At 45.5% G+C, this 17,596-nt stretch overlaps 1 protein-coding gene across 1 annotated transcript; it reads right to left on the bottom strand.

Moving 5' to 3' along the window:
• Window positions 1-4,363: 4,363 nt before the first annotated feature.
• HOXD1 (homeobox D1) lies at window positions 4,364-6,721 on the bottom strand. The gene is made up of 2 exons (XM_012650709.1): window positions 5,830-6,721; window positions 4,364-5,472 (listed from the first exon to the last, which is right to left on the bottom strand). The coding sequence occupies exons 1-2, from the start codon at window positions 6,497-6,499 to the stop codon at window positions 5,138-5,140; spliced, it is 1,005 nt and encodes a 334-aa protein (XP_012506163.1). The 5' UTR covers window positions 6,500-6,721; the 3' UTR covers window positions 4,364-5,137.
• Between the last annotated feature and the right edge of the window lie 10,875 nt (window positions 6,722-17,596).

The raw sequence follows: 17,596 nt of genomic DNA, 5'->3' as shown, positions 1-17,596 counted from the left end.
GGGGATCTGGAGGGCCACATGTGGCCTTGATTCTCTTCAAGTTCCCTTACCCCCAATCTAGACCAACCCCCTTTGTTTTATAGGAGAAACTGAGACCAGGGAAGTTATTTTTCCTTTTGATCAGAAAACACAACTCGTGCTAAAATCCAGGTCTCCTCGCTTAACAATGATGTTCTTACCAGGCACAGTGATGTGTACCTATAGTCCCAGCTACCTGGGAGCCTGAGGCAGAGGATCACTGGAGCCCAGGAGTTCAAGGCCAGCCTGGGCAACAGAGCAAGATCCCATCTCTGAAAAACAGTTTTTTTTTTTTTTTTTTTTCCTTCAAGGTCCTTTATGTCAACCTCGGTGATTCCATCCTTCTGGGAAATGTTTAGAAGCTAGCAAGGTAGCTGTGTTGTCTCCAGCTATATCTTTCTCTTCTGTTTGTATCTTTGAGAAGGAGACACAATAAAAGAGGGCCTCCAGGATGAGACAAGAGTCCCGTTCTAGGCCGGGCGCGGTGGCTCACGCCTGTAATCCTAGCACTCTGGGAGGCCGAGGTGGGCGGATCGTTCTGAGCTCAGGAGTTCGAGGCCAGCCTGAGCAAGAGCGAGACCCCGTCTCTACCAAAAAATGGAAAGAAATTAATTGGACAGCTAAAAATATATGTAGAAAAAATTAGCCGGGCATGGTGGCGCGTGCCTGTGGTCCCAGCTACTCGGGAGGCTGAGACAGTAGGATTGCTTGAGCCCAGGAGTTTGAGGTTGCTGTGAGCTAGGCTGACGCCACGGCACTCGCACCAGGCAAGAGAGTGAGACTCTGTCAAAAAAAAAAAAAAAAAAAAAAAGAGTCCCGTTCTAAGGCAATGAAGTAAGCCCACAGGCTGAAGTCAGCCAGCCAATAGCCCAGAAGAGCAGAATGGCACTGAGGTGCTTAGAGAGTGGAACGGAGTGCCAACCTGCCCTTGTCCCCAGGATCTGCTATTTGGTGCATTTGAAGATAATCGAACAGTGACTCTAGGTCCAAGATGTTGGAGAAAAGCAATCATTGCTATCATCTGTAATGACTGGGCAGTGGGTACAAAGCAACAGTTTCAAGGAAGAGACAGTGATGGATTTACCACCAACTCCATGAAACTTAAGTTTCACTACCTTGAGCCCTTCCAGGTCCTGGGAGATGTGTTAGCAATGATTTTGTATGTATGAATGTGTGTATATATGTGTATATATATATATAAATGAATGTTTATATTCATGATTTTGTATTTTTTTTCTTAAAGAGGTCCCCCTGAATTGTGTAAGCTTAGGCTCTATAAAATTCCTAAGAATGGGATGTGGTAAATAGTCTAATGCCCTTTGGAAATGCCTCAAAAGTGTCAGTGACCTGCTTTATTAGCTGTTACAAGTCCAAATGACCACTCTTTGGCCCTCTTTTCCAAATTACATCAATACGATTATTAGAAGTTGAGTAATGTTGAAATCTTTATAAGCTAAGTAACCGACCTTCCTTTCATACTAATGTTTACGATTTCTTTCCTCTTGGTTCATTATAGAAGTTAAACAGTTTCTATTGAAATTACATTGTTGAATATCAAGTATAACTCAAGAAGCAATTACAAAGGAGATATTAACATAGAGCTATCTGCATATTTGTTACATGTTCATGTCTTGGAAACATGATAAAGAGATAAAAACCATGAAAATCTTGATTTCTATTTAGATGGAGATTTATCATTATTTGTGAGGTATGTGCACTATGGTTTCACTTTAAAACCACAAATAAAGTTTTAACAATGGGCATTTCTCTTGTTGAGAGGTCTGTGGTCAGACTAAACATCTCTCTGAACCTGATTAGATCCTGAGGTTTTCAAATTCAATATTCTGCAAAGACAGAGCATTTCTTTGGCCATAGAAATAATTAAGAATTTCAGAGCTAATGCAACTCTCCTGAGCCTGCTTCTTTTTTCTGATGACATGATAATTGTACATAACTTCTTCCAGTTCTGGTCATATTTGGTATTGAGGCAGAATAAATCACACACAATTAATCTTTAGAAAATCTAGGTGACCTCACTTTAAGTTTTTATATCAACAAGGCTTTCATTTGCTAGTACTCAAGTTATGGAAATTTTGTATATTATTTAATGCTTTTTCCTCACTCCCAATTATCTTGAATCCAGAAAAACAGACACATGGTCATTATGTGAAGACAAAAGACAAAGGAACATTGAATAGTTAATTATATAATAGCCAGAACTGTCCACTGTGTATTCATTCTTGTAACAAATTGCTGGAGGATGAATTAGCACATTTAGTTTGAAATCTTGTAAAATAGAAATGGGATTGTTTGAGCAGTCTCAGAGTTTACATAGTAACCTCATCCTTCATGGAGATCTGACTCAAAATAATACAAGGCTCTGAATAACGGGAAAGGGAATGCTCTGTAAATGATCCACAGGAGCTAGGTAACTCTACTGAAGAGATGTATTTGACAATGTCTAAAATCCACTTTCCTTGTATAAATGGTGTCACTATTATACTACAGACCACTTTTGTTTTCTTAGAACCAAACTCACTTCAAATGACAGGGCAAAAACAAAATATGCAAAAGTCATTGAATTGTTTCTGTAGCATTTTCATTGCTGGAAGGGACCTCCAGAAGTCACCTAGTTCATCCCAATCGCCAGCCAGGACTCTTCCTAATACTGAATATAGCTGTATAGTGATCTGCATTAAGAAAGCTTTTAGGGATCCCTGGGGTTGGTCAAAAAATAGCTAATATTGGCCTGATTCATAGAACAGCACTATAGGAATGTCAAAATAGCCGCCCTCATCAAGGAAGACATCCATCAGGGCTGTTAAGTGCTAGTACTAGCTTCAAAAGGAAAAGCTTTATTTTCTCAGAGAAAAGGGTGGTAGATTAAGGAAATGACCAAGCCAGTGTTGGTATTTTTTTGTTTAGGTGTCCATTTGAATGCTTATCAAAAAGGAAACATTGTCATGTCAAAGACCACTGCAAGGGAAGCCCAGAGGTGGCTAAAAATGAACAGATCTCAAGTCCTTTAACAAGTTCTTTCAAATAGCTGCAGAGCTGGGGGAGTTGGGGTGAGGGTGGGGGGCTGTTGTTTTGAACAAAATCTGATTAACATCAAGTTATTGAAGGGCAGATTGTGAAACGTAAGAATAATATTGACAGACCTGCTTTTTAAGTGGTATTTTTCCCTCTAACCAGCTGAGTTTGTTAGAGCTGATAATTGCATTTCTTCAACTCCATTCAACTGTGAATACAAAGGACAAGACTTTACATGTAATTTGTATCTTTTAAGACAACTAATCACATTGCTGTTTTATAGGAAAAATAATCCTTCGTAGTTGTTTCGACTTCGGAATTATTAGATTCGGAGCATTGGAATCTAGAAATCTAGTTCAAAGGAGAGCAGAGGTTGTTATCTGGATTATTTGGGCCTTTAAGCCTTTCTGTTGAACTGGAAAATAATTTAAAAATATAGCTATAAAGTGAGGAAAATGACCTACCCCGACAATTAACCTCAAGTATCCACTTGATTTTGTATATAAATACAGAATATTGTATTTTTTTCCATATTCGTATAAAGTTGCATAAAAACTGGTCAACTATGGGTGCCTCCGAGGATGAGAAATGGGAGGTTAGGCAGAAATAAGATTAGAGAAGAGGGTTGGTGTTTTTTTTTTTTTAACCACATATCCTCTTGCCAACTTTCAGATTTTGTCTTTGTACCTCTTCCAAAGAATTCATTTGAAAATATTTCATTTTTAAAACCAGAAAGGCACTTTCTGTGCTCTCATCCAGATGCTCAGTCTGGGTTATAAGAAGTAGAAAGCTCTGACTATTGGCCTCTCCAGTCTCCTTCGTAACTCTTGACTTTGGAAATGGGAATTCAGCCGCTGAGAACTTCTTGATGTGCAGCTTCCTTTCTCAGAGAACACTAACCAAGAAACAAAGTCTTCAGGTCACCTTTCCTCTTCCTTTTTTGAGGACAGGAGACAAAAGAACATGGAGATCTTCCCGAAGTGTCTTAGCTTTACAACATTCCCATAGTGGGCACCTAACCCATGAGTTAGTGTGCAGTCTCTATAACCACTATAAAACTAGGGCACTTAAGGTAAGGAAAGTATTTCTTTAGTTACCTGGATATTTGGCAGAGTATTTTTCTCCTCTTAAACTGTTCAGATAATTGTCCATAACGTGCTGTGTGTATACACAACCTGTAAGAAATGTTACTTTTAAAGGTTATCAATGTAAATGAACTCTTGTAGCACAATCAAGAAATTCCAAATAGAGGAAACAATCAATTTTAAAGAGAGAATCAAGATAAAAAGAGTATAAGGAAAAGAAGAGAGTAGCATATTCTGTAATTTTTATTACAAAAAAGTTAAAACCCTTTACATGCTATGACATTAAATGTCATATATAAGTTGATTGCAAGCAAACTTTTTTAAAAATATACATACTGTATATATTTACATTCAAGTTTGAATAACTGATGTCAAGGTGTAGTTCAGGTTCTAGTCTTTACCCAACCTTGTTCAGCTAGTAACTACAAACAGCGATTGTATCTTCACTCAGGCACATCGAGAGGTAGAAACTGCTTTTGAAAGAACAAACAAAAACAAAGCTGGAGTGCAAATGTGAAGATCATCATTGAAGCAGCTTAGCTACATCAAGGAGACCCTAACTAGCTTTGGTCATCTCAAGAAGCTGAATACATGTAGCCTTGTCCTTTAAATTAAAACCAGAAAAACTGGGCAGGTGCTCTTCTGAGCACATCAGAGGGTTGGCAGAACTCAGCAATCAATGGTCTGCCACTCTGTACCCAAGAATTGCATATGACTAAGTTAGGCAACATAGCAGCAGAGCTGGGCTGGCAGCTGGGCACCTTTTCCCTGACAGGACACAAAAAATACCCAAACAAGTGGCCTGCAAGACAGCAAATTAATATCTGTACATACAGCCTAGAACTCAGAAGCCAACTAAGATACTTCATCTCCCAAGTGAAATCCCTACTAATTTCTGCCCTTGCCCACCTCGGTCTTATACTGAGCTCCTAAGTCTACATAGTGGTGGGGGTGGCCTGTGACTTCTTCAGACCAAGGTTTCTTAGCCTCAGTACTGGACCTCAGGAAGGCTCTTGGGCCTGAGAAGGGCTCCCGGGGTTTTTGCCAGACTTAGTGGGGCTTGTTCCAGAGAGGGGAAGTTGGAGGGAGGCCACAGGGGTGGCTGTGGCCAGAAGCCCTTCTCGTTCCCTTTTCTTCTGTTTCATCCTGCGGTTCTGAAACCAGATTTTGACTTGGGTGTCATTCAGCTGCAAGCAGTTGGCGATCTCGATGCGTCGGGCTCGAGTTAAGTACTTATTGAAATGAAATTCTTTTTCCAGTTCTGTCAGTTGCTTGGTGCTGAAATTCGTGCGGATCGCGCTGGAAGGGCTGGCGACTCCGTAGTCAGCGAATTTGCCTGCAACATAAGGACAGGGCGTCAGCGGGGCAGGTTGACGCTGAGACAGAACATGAGCGACCAGTGGGGCTAGAGTTAGAATCAAAGTCACAGCGCAGCCCTCCTGGTCTCTATAAACACAGCTGCGCCAGGAGAAACGCTCCACGAAGAGCCCCTTTTTGTAATTTTCTCAATGCCTCACACGTTTTCTGAGCCCGGACTCAGGGGACGCTCTATGGAACAACGCCCGGGAACGCGTTTCCTCCATAAAACCAAACTGCTGTCTAGGAAGACGGCGGCAACGCGCTCCCGGTGCAATTCCGCGGAAGAGACTCCATCCCCAACCCCTGGTGCCTCGGTCCAAGGCCCACTACTTACTTTTCTTAGGAGCGTTCCTCTTCACTTTCATCCACTCAAACGTGCTGAAGGCGGCGGGGAAGCCAGAGGCAGGAGAGACGGACTTGGGATAGGCGCCAGGGGCCGGCGATGCGGTCTGAAAGGCCCCAGGGTGGCGGTCGGCTGGCTCTTTGAGACACGCCGGGAAGGGGCCAGGCTCGCCAAAGGCCGCGTAATCCACCTGGCCGCTGAGGAGGAAGGAGCCGCTGCCGGAGAAGACTGCCGAAGTGGCGTAGTGGACGTGCCCGTCGTCGGCCGGCCGCCCGAGCGCGCCCGAGAAGTCGTACGCGGGGCCAGACCCCAGGAAGCCGAAGTCAGCGCCCCCCCCCGCCGCCGCCGCCGCCGCCGCCGCGGCAGGTGCGGGGCCCGGCTCGTAGGCACCCTCCAGGGTGCACGGCGAGTACGCGGGCGCGGCCGAGGGCGGCGCGGGTGGCTGCGCGGGGGCGGTCGGGGGCGCAGGCGCGGGTCGGGCGGCGGCCAGGGGCAGACAGCTGACGAAGGCGCCGTCGCCGCTGCCCAGGGGGAAAGCGGGCTGCAGGGCCACGGGTCGGGCGTCGGCGCGGCAGAACTTGGGTGCGAAGCTGAGCACTTCGCCGCTGACCCCGCCGCCGCTCCCGCCGCCGCACGACACGTACTCCAGGTAGGAGCTCATGCTTCCAGCCCGCCCTACTGAGGGCGCAGGCCAGGGCCGGGGTGGGGAACCTGGCAGGGGCTGGGCAGGACCGCCGCCGTCTGCGCCGCTCCGCCTGCCCTTTCTACCTGAACTGCCCTTGCCGAGCCATGGCGAGCCAGCCGGACGTACATACTGGCCTAATATACCGGCGGGGGCGGCCACGTGGCGCTAGCCAGCCAATGGGCGGCTTCCCCGCACGGCCGGGTTCCGACTGCCGCGCGGCTCCTCGCGCCTGTCCCGCAGCCAACTTAGCGAAACCGGGCGAGGGCCGCCGCCCAGCGTCCCCCAGCCCGGAGGAGAGCCCCCGCGGCCCAGGGGCTGCCCGGGGGAAGGCGGGGCGAGAGCGCAGGAAACCTGCTCCCCAGATAGGTATTGGGCGAGGCTGGGGGAGAAAGGCAGACTGGTCGCTCGGGTGATGGCCAGGGGATGGAGGGGGGAGGGCTGCTTCTGTTCTTCTGGATCCGTGGGCGGCTAGTCCCTCGGGGGTGGATTGTAGGCGCCGCAGTGTGGAAGGGGTTAATCCGGAGCATGGCGCTCCGCCTGTGGGGATTGCTTCTAGTCCTTCTCCAGGGAAGGTAAAGTTATTCCTCTTCCCTTTTCCGAGCCCTCTACGCTTTCGGTTTTCTTGGCACTGATGTCATCCCCCTCCTAAACCTAGAGCAGATGTTTGGTTTTCCCTCTTTCCCCTCTTGCCTACGACTCATGGGACTACGTTTTATGCTGTAAGTGCTGTGTGGCTAGGGCAGGACAAAATCTTCACTTTTTGACTGTTTTCTTTTCACGTTGCTTCACAGCATTCCCTTCAGCTTCTTCCACCCCTTGCGATTTGTGGCGGCACGATGAGGGCTAGTGTTGTGGTGCTAGGTTTTGACTTGGACAGAAGATAAAGTTTCCGCTTTGTGGGGACGTTTAGCAGATTTCCCCCTCTGACCAGGTTGTCAGAATAAAGAATCCACCGTCGTGGTGGAACATTCGTTGTGCTCCTATTTGGGAGGCTGGCACAGGCACGGGTGCTTGCGCTGGAGGGTGCAGAGCCTTCCCAGGGATGGGTCATATCTCAGAGGTTTGGACGGCCTTGTACCTCGAAGCAATTAAAGCTTCTGTTCCATCAGATAAGTGCTGTGTCGTCTCTTGCGAGTGAAATCTGAGGGCTCACAATGTTAATGGGCTCACATCTTTCCCTTGATAATAGGGTTTGTTTACTGAGTATAGAGAGACGGGAAATAAAAGTGCAATTGGCACAGGAAATGAAGAGTAGAAAGGTTACAAAGAGAAGCTGTACATTGACAATCATTCCAACTTCCATGGGTATTTCTTGTAATGTTTCCCTTTTTAGGGCTGTAAGAGAATAAATTAAATAAATAGAAGTTATTTACACACAGTAGTAATGAAAGATAGTGGTTTTCTAAAAGAAAATGAAAGACACTCTGAAGAGTCTACTCTTAGCTTTTTCAAGTGCCCTTGAAAACTTGATCTATTACAGCCTGAGTTAGGGTAACCAAGGTTTTATTATTGTTTTACTGATCCACTTGTCCTGAAAGAGCAATTTGAGCCCTTGCCTAAAATCCCACTCTGAGGTAATCTAGAGAATAAGAGCCATCACAGTCCAGGGAGCAAGTTCCTTACAGGGATGTGGACTTGTGAATAAACTGAGCCAAAAGTGTGGACTGTTGGTGAGGCTGAAGTTGAGTCAAGATGGGGAAGGGCGCGGGGGTGGACACCTAGGAATGAGCTCAAAGCCAAAGGGGTCTGTGGTTCCTATACTACTGGAGTCCCTGAGTTTGATTGGGAGATGGAATCCTGTGCTGAAAATAGCCCTTCAAGTTTCATTTTGCTACTTTTGTCCTGTGCCCAATCAGATGACAATGGTCCTAAATAGTTTTTAAGAAGAGAAAAATAAAAGGTTCTTCCCTAGAACCCTGGTCAGGAAATGATAGAGCTCTTTAGAGCTAGCTCAGCCTTCAAGTGTAGATGCATTTCTTCACTGCCCTCCTTCTGTGCCATTAATGCAAAAATGCAGAAGTATCAGCAAATAAGATGGTGCTGAGTTCACAATGACCCTGCTCCCCCCTTGACTAGATTTTAATAGGCAGTTTTTACTGCAAGATATCCCAGCTCTCACAATCCTCTCTCAGATGGTACTTGTCCTATCACAACTCCTAGGCCCAGAGGCCCCATGAGTCAAGAAGGAAGTTTGGCTTTGTAAACCTTTTTGGGAAAGACATCCTGGCTGCTGCAAGCCATGGGCTAAGATAGAAAAGCCAGCCTGATTGTCTGGTAACTCTGACCAAAACCCATCAAATTTAAGAGCCTTTTCTCTAAGGTTTCAGATAAAATAGGCAGCCTAGGTGCCTTGGCAAACTTTGTGAAACAAAGACTAGGTTTTTTCTGCTAAGTGTTTTGGGCAAAGGTTGGGTCCTTCCTGACACAATTAAGCCTTGACTTTGATGTACCTATGAGCTATTCACACTATTTCCCTCAAGCAAAAATTTTGGAGATTTAGCCTTTGCTGAGGGAAGAAAGTGCCCTTAAAAGAGTGAGTTGTTTTGTTTTTTTTTTAATTTTCAGACCTAACAGCAGTTCACTGATAATTGCACACAAAAAGCGACATTCTGTTGATCCTCTTCTCCACTCCCTTTAATCTCCAAATCCTTGGCATATCCCACACCTTGGAGCTCAGAGTTGGCATCTCCACTCCTGGGCTGCTTCTTCATTTATTAAGGTTAGAAATCAAGACTCTTGTCATCTCATACTCACATTGAACAGATGTTTGCCAAGGATTTGTTTTATTATATAAGGACATATTCTTAGGGAAAGGTTAGGCTGGGGAAAAGGACATTTTCAAACCAAAAGAACAAGAGATTCATTTCTGCCACAGGTCTTAGCTATACTATAAATCTGCTCTAGAATAATCTTAGTCTATAATTCTCTAAGGAGAAATTGGAAGATATTATTTAGGGGAAATGTAGGAAGATGTGAATATACTAGGATATTTTTAGTAACTTTAAAGTTTGTCTCTTAGATGTTTACAGCGTATGGGAGAAATGTCTTACTAATTTTATTACTTGTCAAGGCCTGAATTCCCAAGGGTCACTTGCCCTGCTGGGTCCTGGTGCTGAGTTCTCTGTGGGAGGTGACAGCAGAGGGGCCTGATTTCCAGGTTGTGTTTGATGTAGGAATGCTTTGAAATCTCTCCCATCCTGCTCACCACAGCAGCCACTCCCTACCAACTCCCCCCCTCTTCCATTACTACCTTTCTCTCCCATTCTAATACCAAACTTCTTTTCTACAAACAGAAGTGATGGAGGGTGGCAGTCAGGTCTCCTGTGTGTTGAAAGTTGTTCTCAAGAAGCCCCTGGCAACCCCTCTCCACACACCCCACTATGTTACCCCTTGGATACACTGGAGCACATTAAAACTCTTGGCTCCACAACCCCAAAGCATAAGAAATCTCTTGTTTTGGGGGGTGAAAAAGAGGGGAATATCATTTCTCTTAAGTCATATTAAGAGAAAATTTAGACAAAGATGCAGTTCTCTATAGCATCCTTTAGTCATCCTAGGATGGAAATGGAGATGAAAGGGATTCCTAAGGACAGGAATTTTAAATCTGTTGGAAGTCTGATAACATGACCCTCTCTGAGGAAAACAGTTAAAAGTCAAGCTATTGCTTGGCACATGGTAGGCATTCAATAAATGTTTGTTCGACAGAAATAAAAAATGGACAGAATGGTGTGTCTTTACCATGACTCATACTGGCTAAAGGATACCTTTAGATCATTGGTTCCCAAAACCACTTTGTGTGGGTGGGAATCACCATAGAACCTTGTTTAAAAGTTCAGGTTCTGGACAGGCATGGTGCCTCACACCTGTAATCCCAGCACTTTAGGTGGCTGAGGTGGGAGGATCGCTTGAGGCCAGGAGTTCGAGACCAGCCTGAGCAACATAACAAGACCCTGTCACTACAAAAAAAAATTTTAAATTAACCAGGTGTGGTGGTGCATGCCTGTATTCCTAGCTACTCAGGAGGCTGAGGTGGGAGGATTATGGAGCCCAGGAGTTTGAGGTTATAGTGAGCTATGATTGTGCCACCTTACTCCACCCTGGGTGACAGAGTGAGACCCCTGTCTCAAAACACAGAAAAAAGAAAAAAATAAAAAAAAAGTTCAAGTGCCTTGGTCCATCCCCAGAAATTTTAATCCAATAGGCCTGACTCAGGAATCTTTATTTTTAACAAGCCTCTTGGGCAATAGTAAAGCAAAATTCTTCAGAAATACACTTTGAAAATTTTTGCTTTAGGAGTTGGGGTCAGGAGGGGGCAGTGTGGGGAAAAAGGAGATGTTTCTTTGGGAGGGATCATGAACAGTAAGAAGTTATGGCTAGCTGGTCCATGAGTATAACCTGAAAACTATCCAGAAGTCTGTTGGGTGGCAGGGCAGAGAGGTCAATGTCAAGCTCAAACTTAGGTCCATTTGGGCTGAAGTTCCAGAAAATATCCTTAAAAAGAGTTTAGTAGGAAGTTTCCCAAGTTTTGCTGACCAATTAGTGCTTTGCAGAGACAGCTCACTTCTGCTTCTTGCCACTTCCCTAGTCTTGGCTTTGATGACACCAGTGTGGTGGGAAGGGAAAGAAATTTGTCTCTTCCAGTCTTCAAAGAAAAGTTCAAGTGGTTCTGAGGCAATGGGAAGAAGAAAGGAGTTGGGAATGGGGATCTCAAGAGGGAGGATTCAACTTTCTTTTCCTTCCATCTTTCCCAAATTGTCTGGAATGTGCATGTGAGCCCCAGGGATCCAAAGGGGGCCAAATGTCCTTTGACATAAGCTGTAACTCTTCCTCTGACTAAAGGCTGACCTTTCACAGCCTAAGATGTCAAAACTAGTAGGCACCTTAGAGATAAGATACATCAACCCCTGATTTTAGAGGGAAGTCATTTTACTCTGAGGTTAAATAGTAAAGCCACCCTGCAAAAAATGAGGGAACCACCTTGGTTCTCCTGACTCTCCACAGTCTATTGCCTTTCCATAGTCTGCAAAGAGGGAGAAGTAAGGCAGCCTCTCCTGTGCGCTATGGCAGGCCTCCATCCTAAGCAAGCAGAGCAATGTTCAACGAAGCACCCTCACTTCTGGGAGAGCACACAGTCAGTGGGACTGACTGAGAAGCCTGCTGCCCTCCCCTGGGATTTGTTTGCTAAACCTGTAGACCAGACTTCTGCAGCCCTACCATGAGCTAATTCTACAGGAGAGGGCAGAGATGCACTGGGTCCCTACCCCCTTTACCACCAAGCAAGGGTAAAGAATCCCCTCATTTCCTGGGTTGATTAGCATCAGGCCCCTGTGGGGACAAAACAAGAGGTGTCCTAAGATTAATTTCACTGGATAGAGCAAGTACAAATAAGGACATGTATGAATACACACAGGCACACCCAGGTCAGTTATACTTGTACTAACTGTTTTTGTTGTTGTTGTTGTTGTTGTTCCTTTATTTTTAAAATAGGTAATAAATTTAAATTGACATAGTCCAAGATTAAAAGGGTACAAAGGGCTATGCATTGAAAAGTGTTTCTCTCTTATCTCTAGGCACCTAGTTCCCCTTCACATAGGCAATCAATTTTATTAGTTTCTTGTCTATCTTTCCAGAGATACTTTTTACCTGAAGAATTCACACACACACACACACACACACACACAAACACAGACATATATAATCTCCCTACAGTTTTTTACACAAATAGCAGCATGCTCAACAGACTCTTTTGCACCACGTTTTCCCCCCTATTATATCTTGAAGACCATTCCATATAAATACATATAGAACTTCCTGGTTTATTTTTACAACTTCATGCTGTTCTGTATACACTGACCACAATTTATTTAGCCAGTCCCTATTGATGGGCAATTAGTTTGTTTTCAGTCTTTTGCTATTGCAAACACATAGTAAAGCTTTCTTTTTAACCTATTAGAAAAATTCCTGTCAGTGAAATTACTTAGTCAAAAGTTATGTGCATTGGAGATTTTAATACATTTAGCCAAACTACACTTCATAGAAGTGAATCAATTTACACTTCTCCAAGCAACATATGAGAGTTCCTATTTCTTCACACCCGTGCCCAATCAGTGGGATATTAAAGTTTTTGATTTTTGCCATACTGATAAGTGGGAAATAATACTTATTATTTATCCTCATAGCATCTCTTAAAATGTCATTATTCTTTATTTGATCCTTTCATAATTCTGTTTTACAAATGATAATACACAGATAAGATAAACAACTTGCTGTAGTCACACCCAGTGTGAATGGCCAAAGTCAGATGTCCAACACTCCTATACTACACTGTTCCACACAGGGCTGAAGGAGCTTCAAGAATGGGTGACTTCACGCATTCCCTGAAAAACACATGATATAAAAAAAAGCACAGAAGCTTTCTGACATCTGCTAAGAGGCCTCCTCTTTAGTGGTCTGATACCAAAACCACATTTCTACATGAATTCTCCAGAGAGTAGCCCTCAAAAGCAGAGGGACTCTGATTAGCAATCTGATCTGACCTAGTCCTAAGCATTAGCTTGGATTCAGTATCTGGGAAGCAGTAGGGTGTTGCTTTTAATTTCCCTGATACTTATTTCTCACTGGCCACCAGGGATCTAAGTGTTAATCAGCATGGTCGGGGTGAGGGTATGTTTTCCCTAGGTTTTAGCTTTATATACACTCACTTGGACCCAGTGAAGGTAATAATACCTAACACACACACACAGCTCTAATGATAAACCTATGATGTAGATATTTTTATTGACTGTTTCACTGATGAAACTGAAGTCCAGAAAGATTAAGTGGATTGCTTAGGGTCACACAATGTATCAGTAGCAAAGCAGAAAATACAAAGTAGACCTGAAACTGAACTCATTAGATTCCCTTGCAAAAAGTCTTCTCTTCTCCCTCTATTCATTTTGGTGAATGGCCTGACTATCCACTCAGGCCCTCAAACCTAGGGATTAGCATTCACAACTCCTCTTTCACTCATCAAATTGATTGGCAAACCTGGTGAATTCTACCCCTAAATATCTTTCTCTTCATCTTTATTAGTTCCTCGCTGATGGATTATTGCAGCCGCCTCCTTTTTTGTTCTTGCCTCCTCTTTCTCCTTTCTCCAGTCAGACACAGTATTCCCAAGAAATAGCTTTTGAAATACATAACTTCAAGTCCCAGCTTAAACCTTCAGTGGTTCCCCATTGCCTATGGAATAGGTCCCGACTCCTTTTTATGAACCTATATGACCCCAACTCCAAACTACTCTCTTCTAAGCGAGACCTTGCTCTCTTCCCTCCTTGCCTTTGCATGAATTACTCTCTCCGCCTGGTATATATCCTTCCCTCCTTGGCCTGAAAAACTCTTATGGTTTAGGAAGCCAAATTTACATCCTCTGAAAATCCTTTTTTGACATCACAGTACTTAGTGGCTCCTCTTTATTTCAGGATCATTTTGACCACACCTGTTCCAGCACCCATTCCATTGTTTTAGGATTCATTATTTCTCTCCCTGCCAGATTGAAGAGCACAAACCATTAGTGACTCATCTTTGTATCCCGGAGCCCAGCACAGTGCAAATAGGAGTTGTTTGGTGGGTATTGGTGAAAGCCAAGTGGGGGAGGGATAGACTTAACCAAGGACAACAGGACCAGTATTTTCATTGCTTAATGAGTTCAGGACGCTGTGTGAGCCTTAATCCTTCAGTTTATATCTATCTGAAGCAAAATGATACAACATTTCTCTGAAGCAAATTAATTTCTACCCAAGAAGATGAGGAGAGAGAAGGCTGAGGGGGGAGAGAGGACAAGCTAGAACTTTCTGTCCTTCAGGGGCTGTTTCCTGTGGGCTAGGCAACAGATTAACTAAATTGAGAAACATCTCAGCTGATGTCCCCCAGCAAATATGGAAAAGGGGGACTAGGCCAGAACTTTTGTTAGGATTTACAGGACATCATGTACCACTCCAGAGGGGGTGTAAGAATGCTTCACCACTCACTCACTCCTGCTGTTAACAGCCCTAAGGCTAATGACTGCCCCCAGAAACCTGCAGAGTCTATTCCTTTGTGGTGTTTCTAAACGAAACCAAAAGAGCTGAAGTAAAAATACTCGCGTCTTTCCTGCACACTAGAAAAGAGAGGAGAGGCATATCCCTGTGGTTGGTGTTTTAAGTATATTTTTATTGTTATTTCAAATACCATTCAAGTTTAGTTCCAGGTTCAACAGCAGTCTTACCCTACTTGCTCCCACACAAATACTCCTCCTGCAGGTAGACAGACAGGGGCTCTTAAATAAAACACTGTTTGCAAGAACTTTCCTTTGGGATTTTTCTTGCCCTGCCTTCAGAGATGGATTCCTCACTTTCTGGGGGTAGAGCAGCGTTTAAGGGTGCTACTTGGACAAACAGGAGGTGTGTTGGGGACAGGAGAATGCAGGGTCACTGTGGGTCGGGGGCGGGCTTAGGTGCAGGCGTGTTGGGAAGTCCCTGGGCACCCTGGGTAAGCTGAGGCGGGGGCTGGCGGGCGGCAGTGCTTTCGGCCCGAGGGAGGAAGTGACCCACCAGCCCTTCCCTCGGGCCTCGCGCTGCGGAGCGCTGCCCTGGCTACGTCGCTCCCCGGAGGGCACCGGGCGGCGGGTCGCGCCCTGCGTTAGAGCTCAACCTGCTCGCCTGCGTCTCCCCCGCTTGCGGTTTCTGGTCGGATCCCAGCTGGCCCGGACATGCTCTGAAGTAGGAGGAACTGCTGTCTGGCGAAAAGTGCACACCGGGTGATTGATGAACTCTTAATAGGACAAACCTCTCCCGCTCCCTACCCTAGACAGACACACACAGAGAAATCCCCCACCCCAGCCCCCTCCCCAGGCCTCCTAGAGGGCGAGAGGAGATGCGGCCTCCAGCCTTAGGGTGATTAACTCACCTTTTGTCTTTCCGAAAGTGTTCCAGGTGGATTGAGGCCCACCCACCTGCCCCGCCGGTAGCCTGGCCGCTTGCGCGCGCGCCTCAGGCGCCTCACACGGCGGCGCGGACTCGAGAGGGTCTTTGTGCTGCGCACCCGCCAGACCGCCCTGGGAGGCGGCAGCTTTCGTTCCCGGCGGGGGCCAGAGGCGTTCAGACTCTAGTTCCACCTCAGCCCCTTCCCCAGACTGTCCCCAGGTCCAAGGACAGGTCAGGACTTCCTTTTTGTGTCCTCTGCAGGCCGCAGCGGTGGCCTCGTCAGTGCCCCAAAAGGTAGCAGAAGCGGGAGAGGGACCCTTGTACCAGCTCCCTAGAGCTCAGCTGACCAGACCCACTTTCCCACTTGGCCTTTGCAGAGGTGGTGGAGGAGGGGAATGGGATTTGTGGGGCAGCACTGTGAACAATAGAGCCATCAAAAGGCCTTCTCCTCAAATGTCAGGAATACTCCTCGCCCAGCAAGCCCTCCTGGCCGGGTTTTAAGGCCTGCTATCCAGATAAAAACACATTGTCTGTTCCAGAGCTCTCCATAAATCCCTCTTTAAATTAGGGTCTTCTCCTCTGGCTCTCACGTTAAAACCCTACTTCTTTTGTGATTTTCCTGATATTATTCTTCCATAAAAATTATCCAGATTAGCCATAGGAACCAGTCAAGACATCTTGCCACATAATGTAGGACAAGAAGACTCATGAAAATAGCTTATACCTCACAGATCTCCAGGGGACCCTTCACCTGCCTCTGCTACTGCAAATGATTGGACACCCATCTACCTTGGCTGTTCCCTCGTGTGTGGAAATCTTTTGTGCACTGTGTTTCATGCTGGACCTGGTCTGAAAATGGGCCCTTGTATTGTCTTTCTACTTTCTAACTTGCCAAAGTGGGTGTGAGACCTGAGGGAAGTATTCAGGAATGGGCTTTAGGCCAGGTACATAAATCCATTTGACACCAACCTTGGACCCCAAAGATAAGGGCATTTGTAGCTGGAGTAGAAAACAAAGGCATGCTGAGAACTAACATTTCATCCTCTGTGATGATCCTTTCCATTCACCATCCTTTCTCTCCAGCACCACCAATGCCGTAGGTTCAGAGGACTCACCTATGCAGTGTTTTTTTCTCTCCGTCCAGTCATTTTGCAAGCTAGATCTGAGAGCCAGACCTCACAGCTGGTAAAGGCTTGGCTGGTGACAGCCCAGTCTCAGCTTCTTGTGCCCAAAGTGTCTAGGAATAAGCAGGCCTGCTCCCCGAGCCTTAAGGACCTACCCTCTCTGGGAAGTTGCAGTGCCCTGAAGTGGTCAGGCCACAGGCCTATGCAGACTGGGCCTTCTGCCTCTTCTTGCCTTCACAAAATTCTGTTCTTCCTATTCTTTTCTTTCAGTTTCTGAAAAAAGGACCTAAGTAATGCCAAGAACTCCCAGATGAAGAGGACCTTCCTAGACCTGTTACTGGAATTAACCACTTCTTGACATGAGAAGGAAGTTTCAGCTAATTCTCAGGATAAAATCAAAATGGGCCTGTGACAGTCCCTTGAATACTGAAGGTGTAAACAAGCTTCTGGCTCCCCCAGGTCAAGCACAGGAACACTTCTTACTGGAATGAAGGGCTCCTTCTTTGTTATTCAATCATACACCCACGCACATCCTCTTCAGCCTCCCTAATGAAAATCCTCAACAGATGGAGAGCCTGAGCTCCCAATCCTCCTAGCTGAGAAGATGCACTTCACTCAAGGGCCAGGGGGCTGGTACAGACTGGGGAAAGGAAAAGGGACAAGCCGCTAGTATAGGTAATCACTATCTTTTAATACTCCTTATAAATAGAAATTTGAAAAACCTTGTTCAGCAAGGTTAGCAGCCTCTGGGGCCTTGGAAACCAATTTGGCTGATGTGTCTCTGATAGGGACTAGGCTTGGGGCTGCACCAAGGGGAATGTACTTGCTCTATATTCTCTCCTTCTCTCTCATTTGAAAGCCTGTACAAAGAGATGGTACAAATGGATGGTTAACTTAATGATTCCATCAGAGGCGGATTTTTCTCTGTCAGGTTCCTGGATGAGGCTGAGGTCTGAAAGTGAAGAGGCAGAATATGTACTGAATTGCCCTTTCTTACCTCCTCACCA

Source organism: Propithecus coquereli, unplaced genomic scaffold, assembly GCF_000956105.1.
Source record: "Propithecus coquereli isolate 6110/MARCELLA unplaced genomic scaffold, Pcoq_1.0 Scaffold34, whole genome shotgun sequence".
Lineage (NCBI taxonomy): Eukaryota > Metazoa > Chordata > Mammalia > Primates > Indriidae > Propithecus > Propithecus coquereli.
Note: the sequence above shows the minus strand (reverse complement) of the source record. Positions and strands in the feature narration are given on the sequence as shown.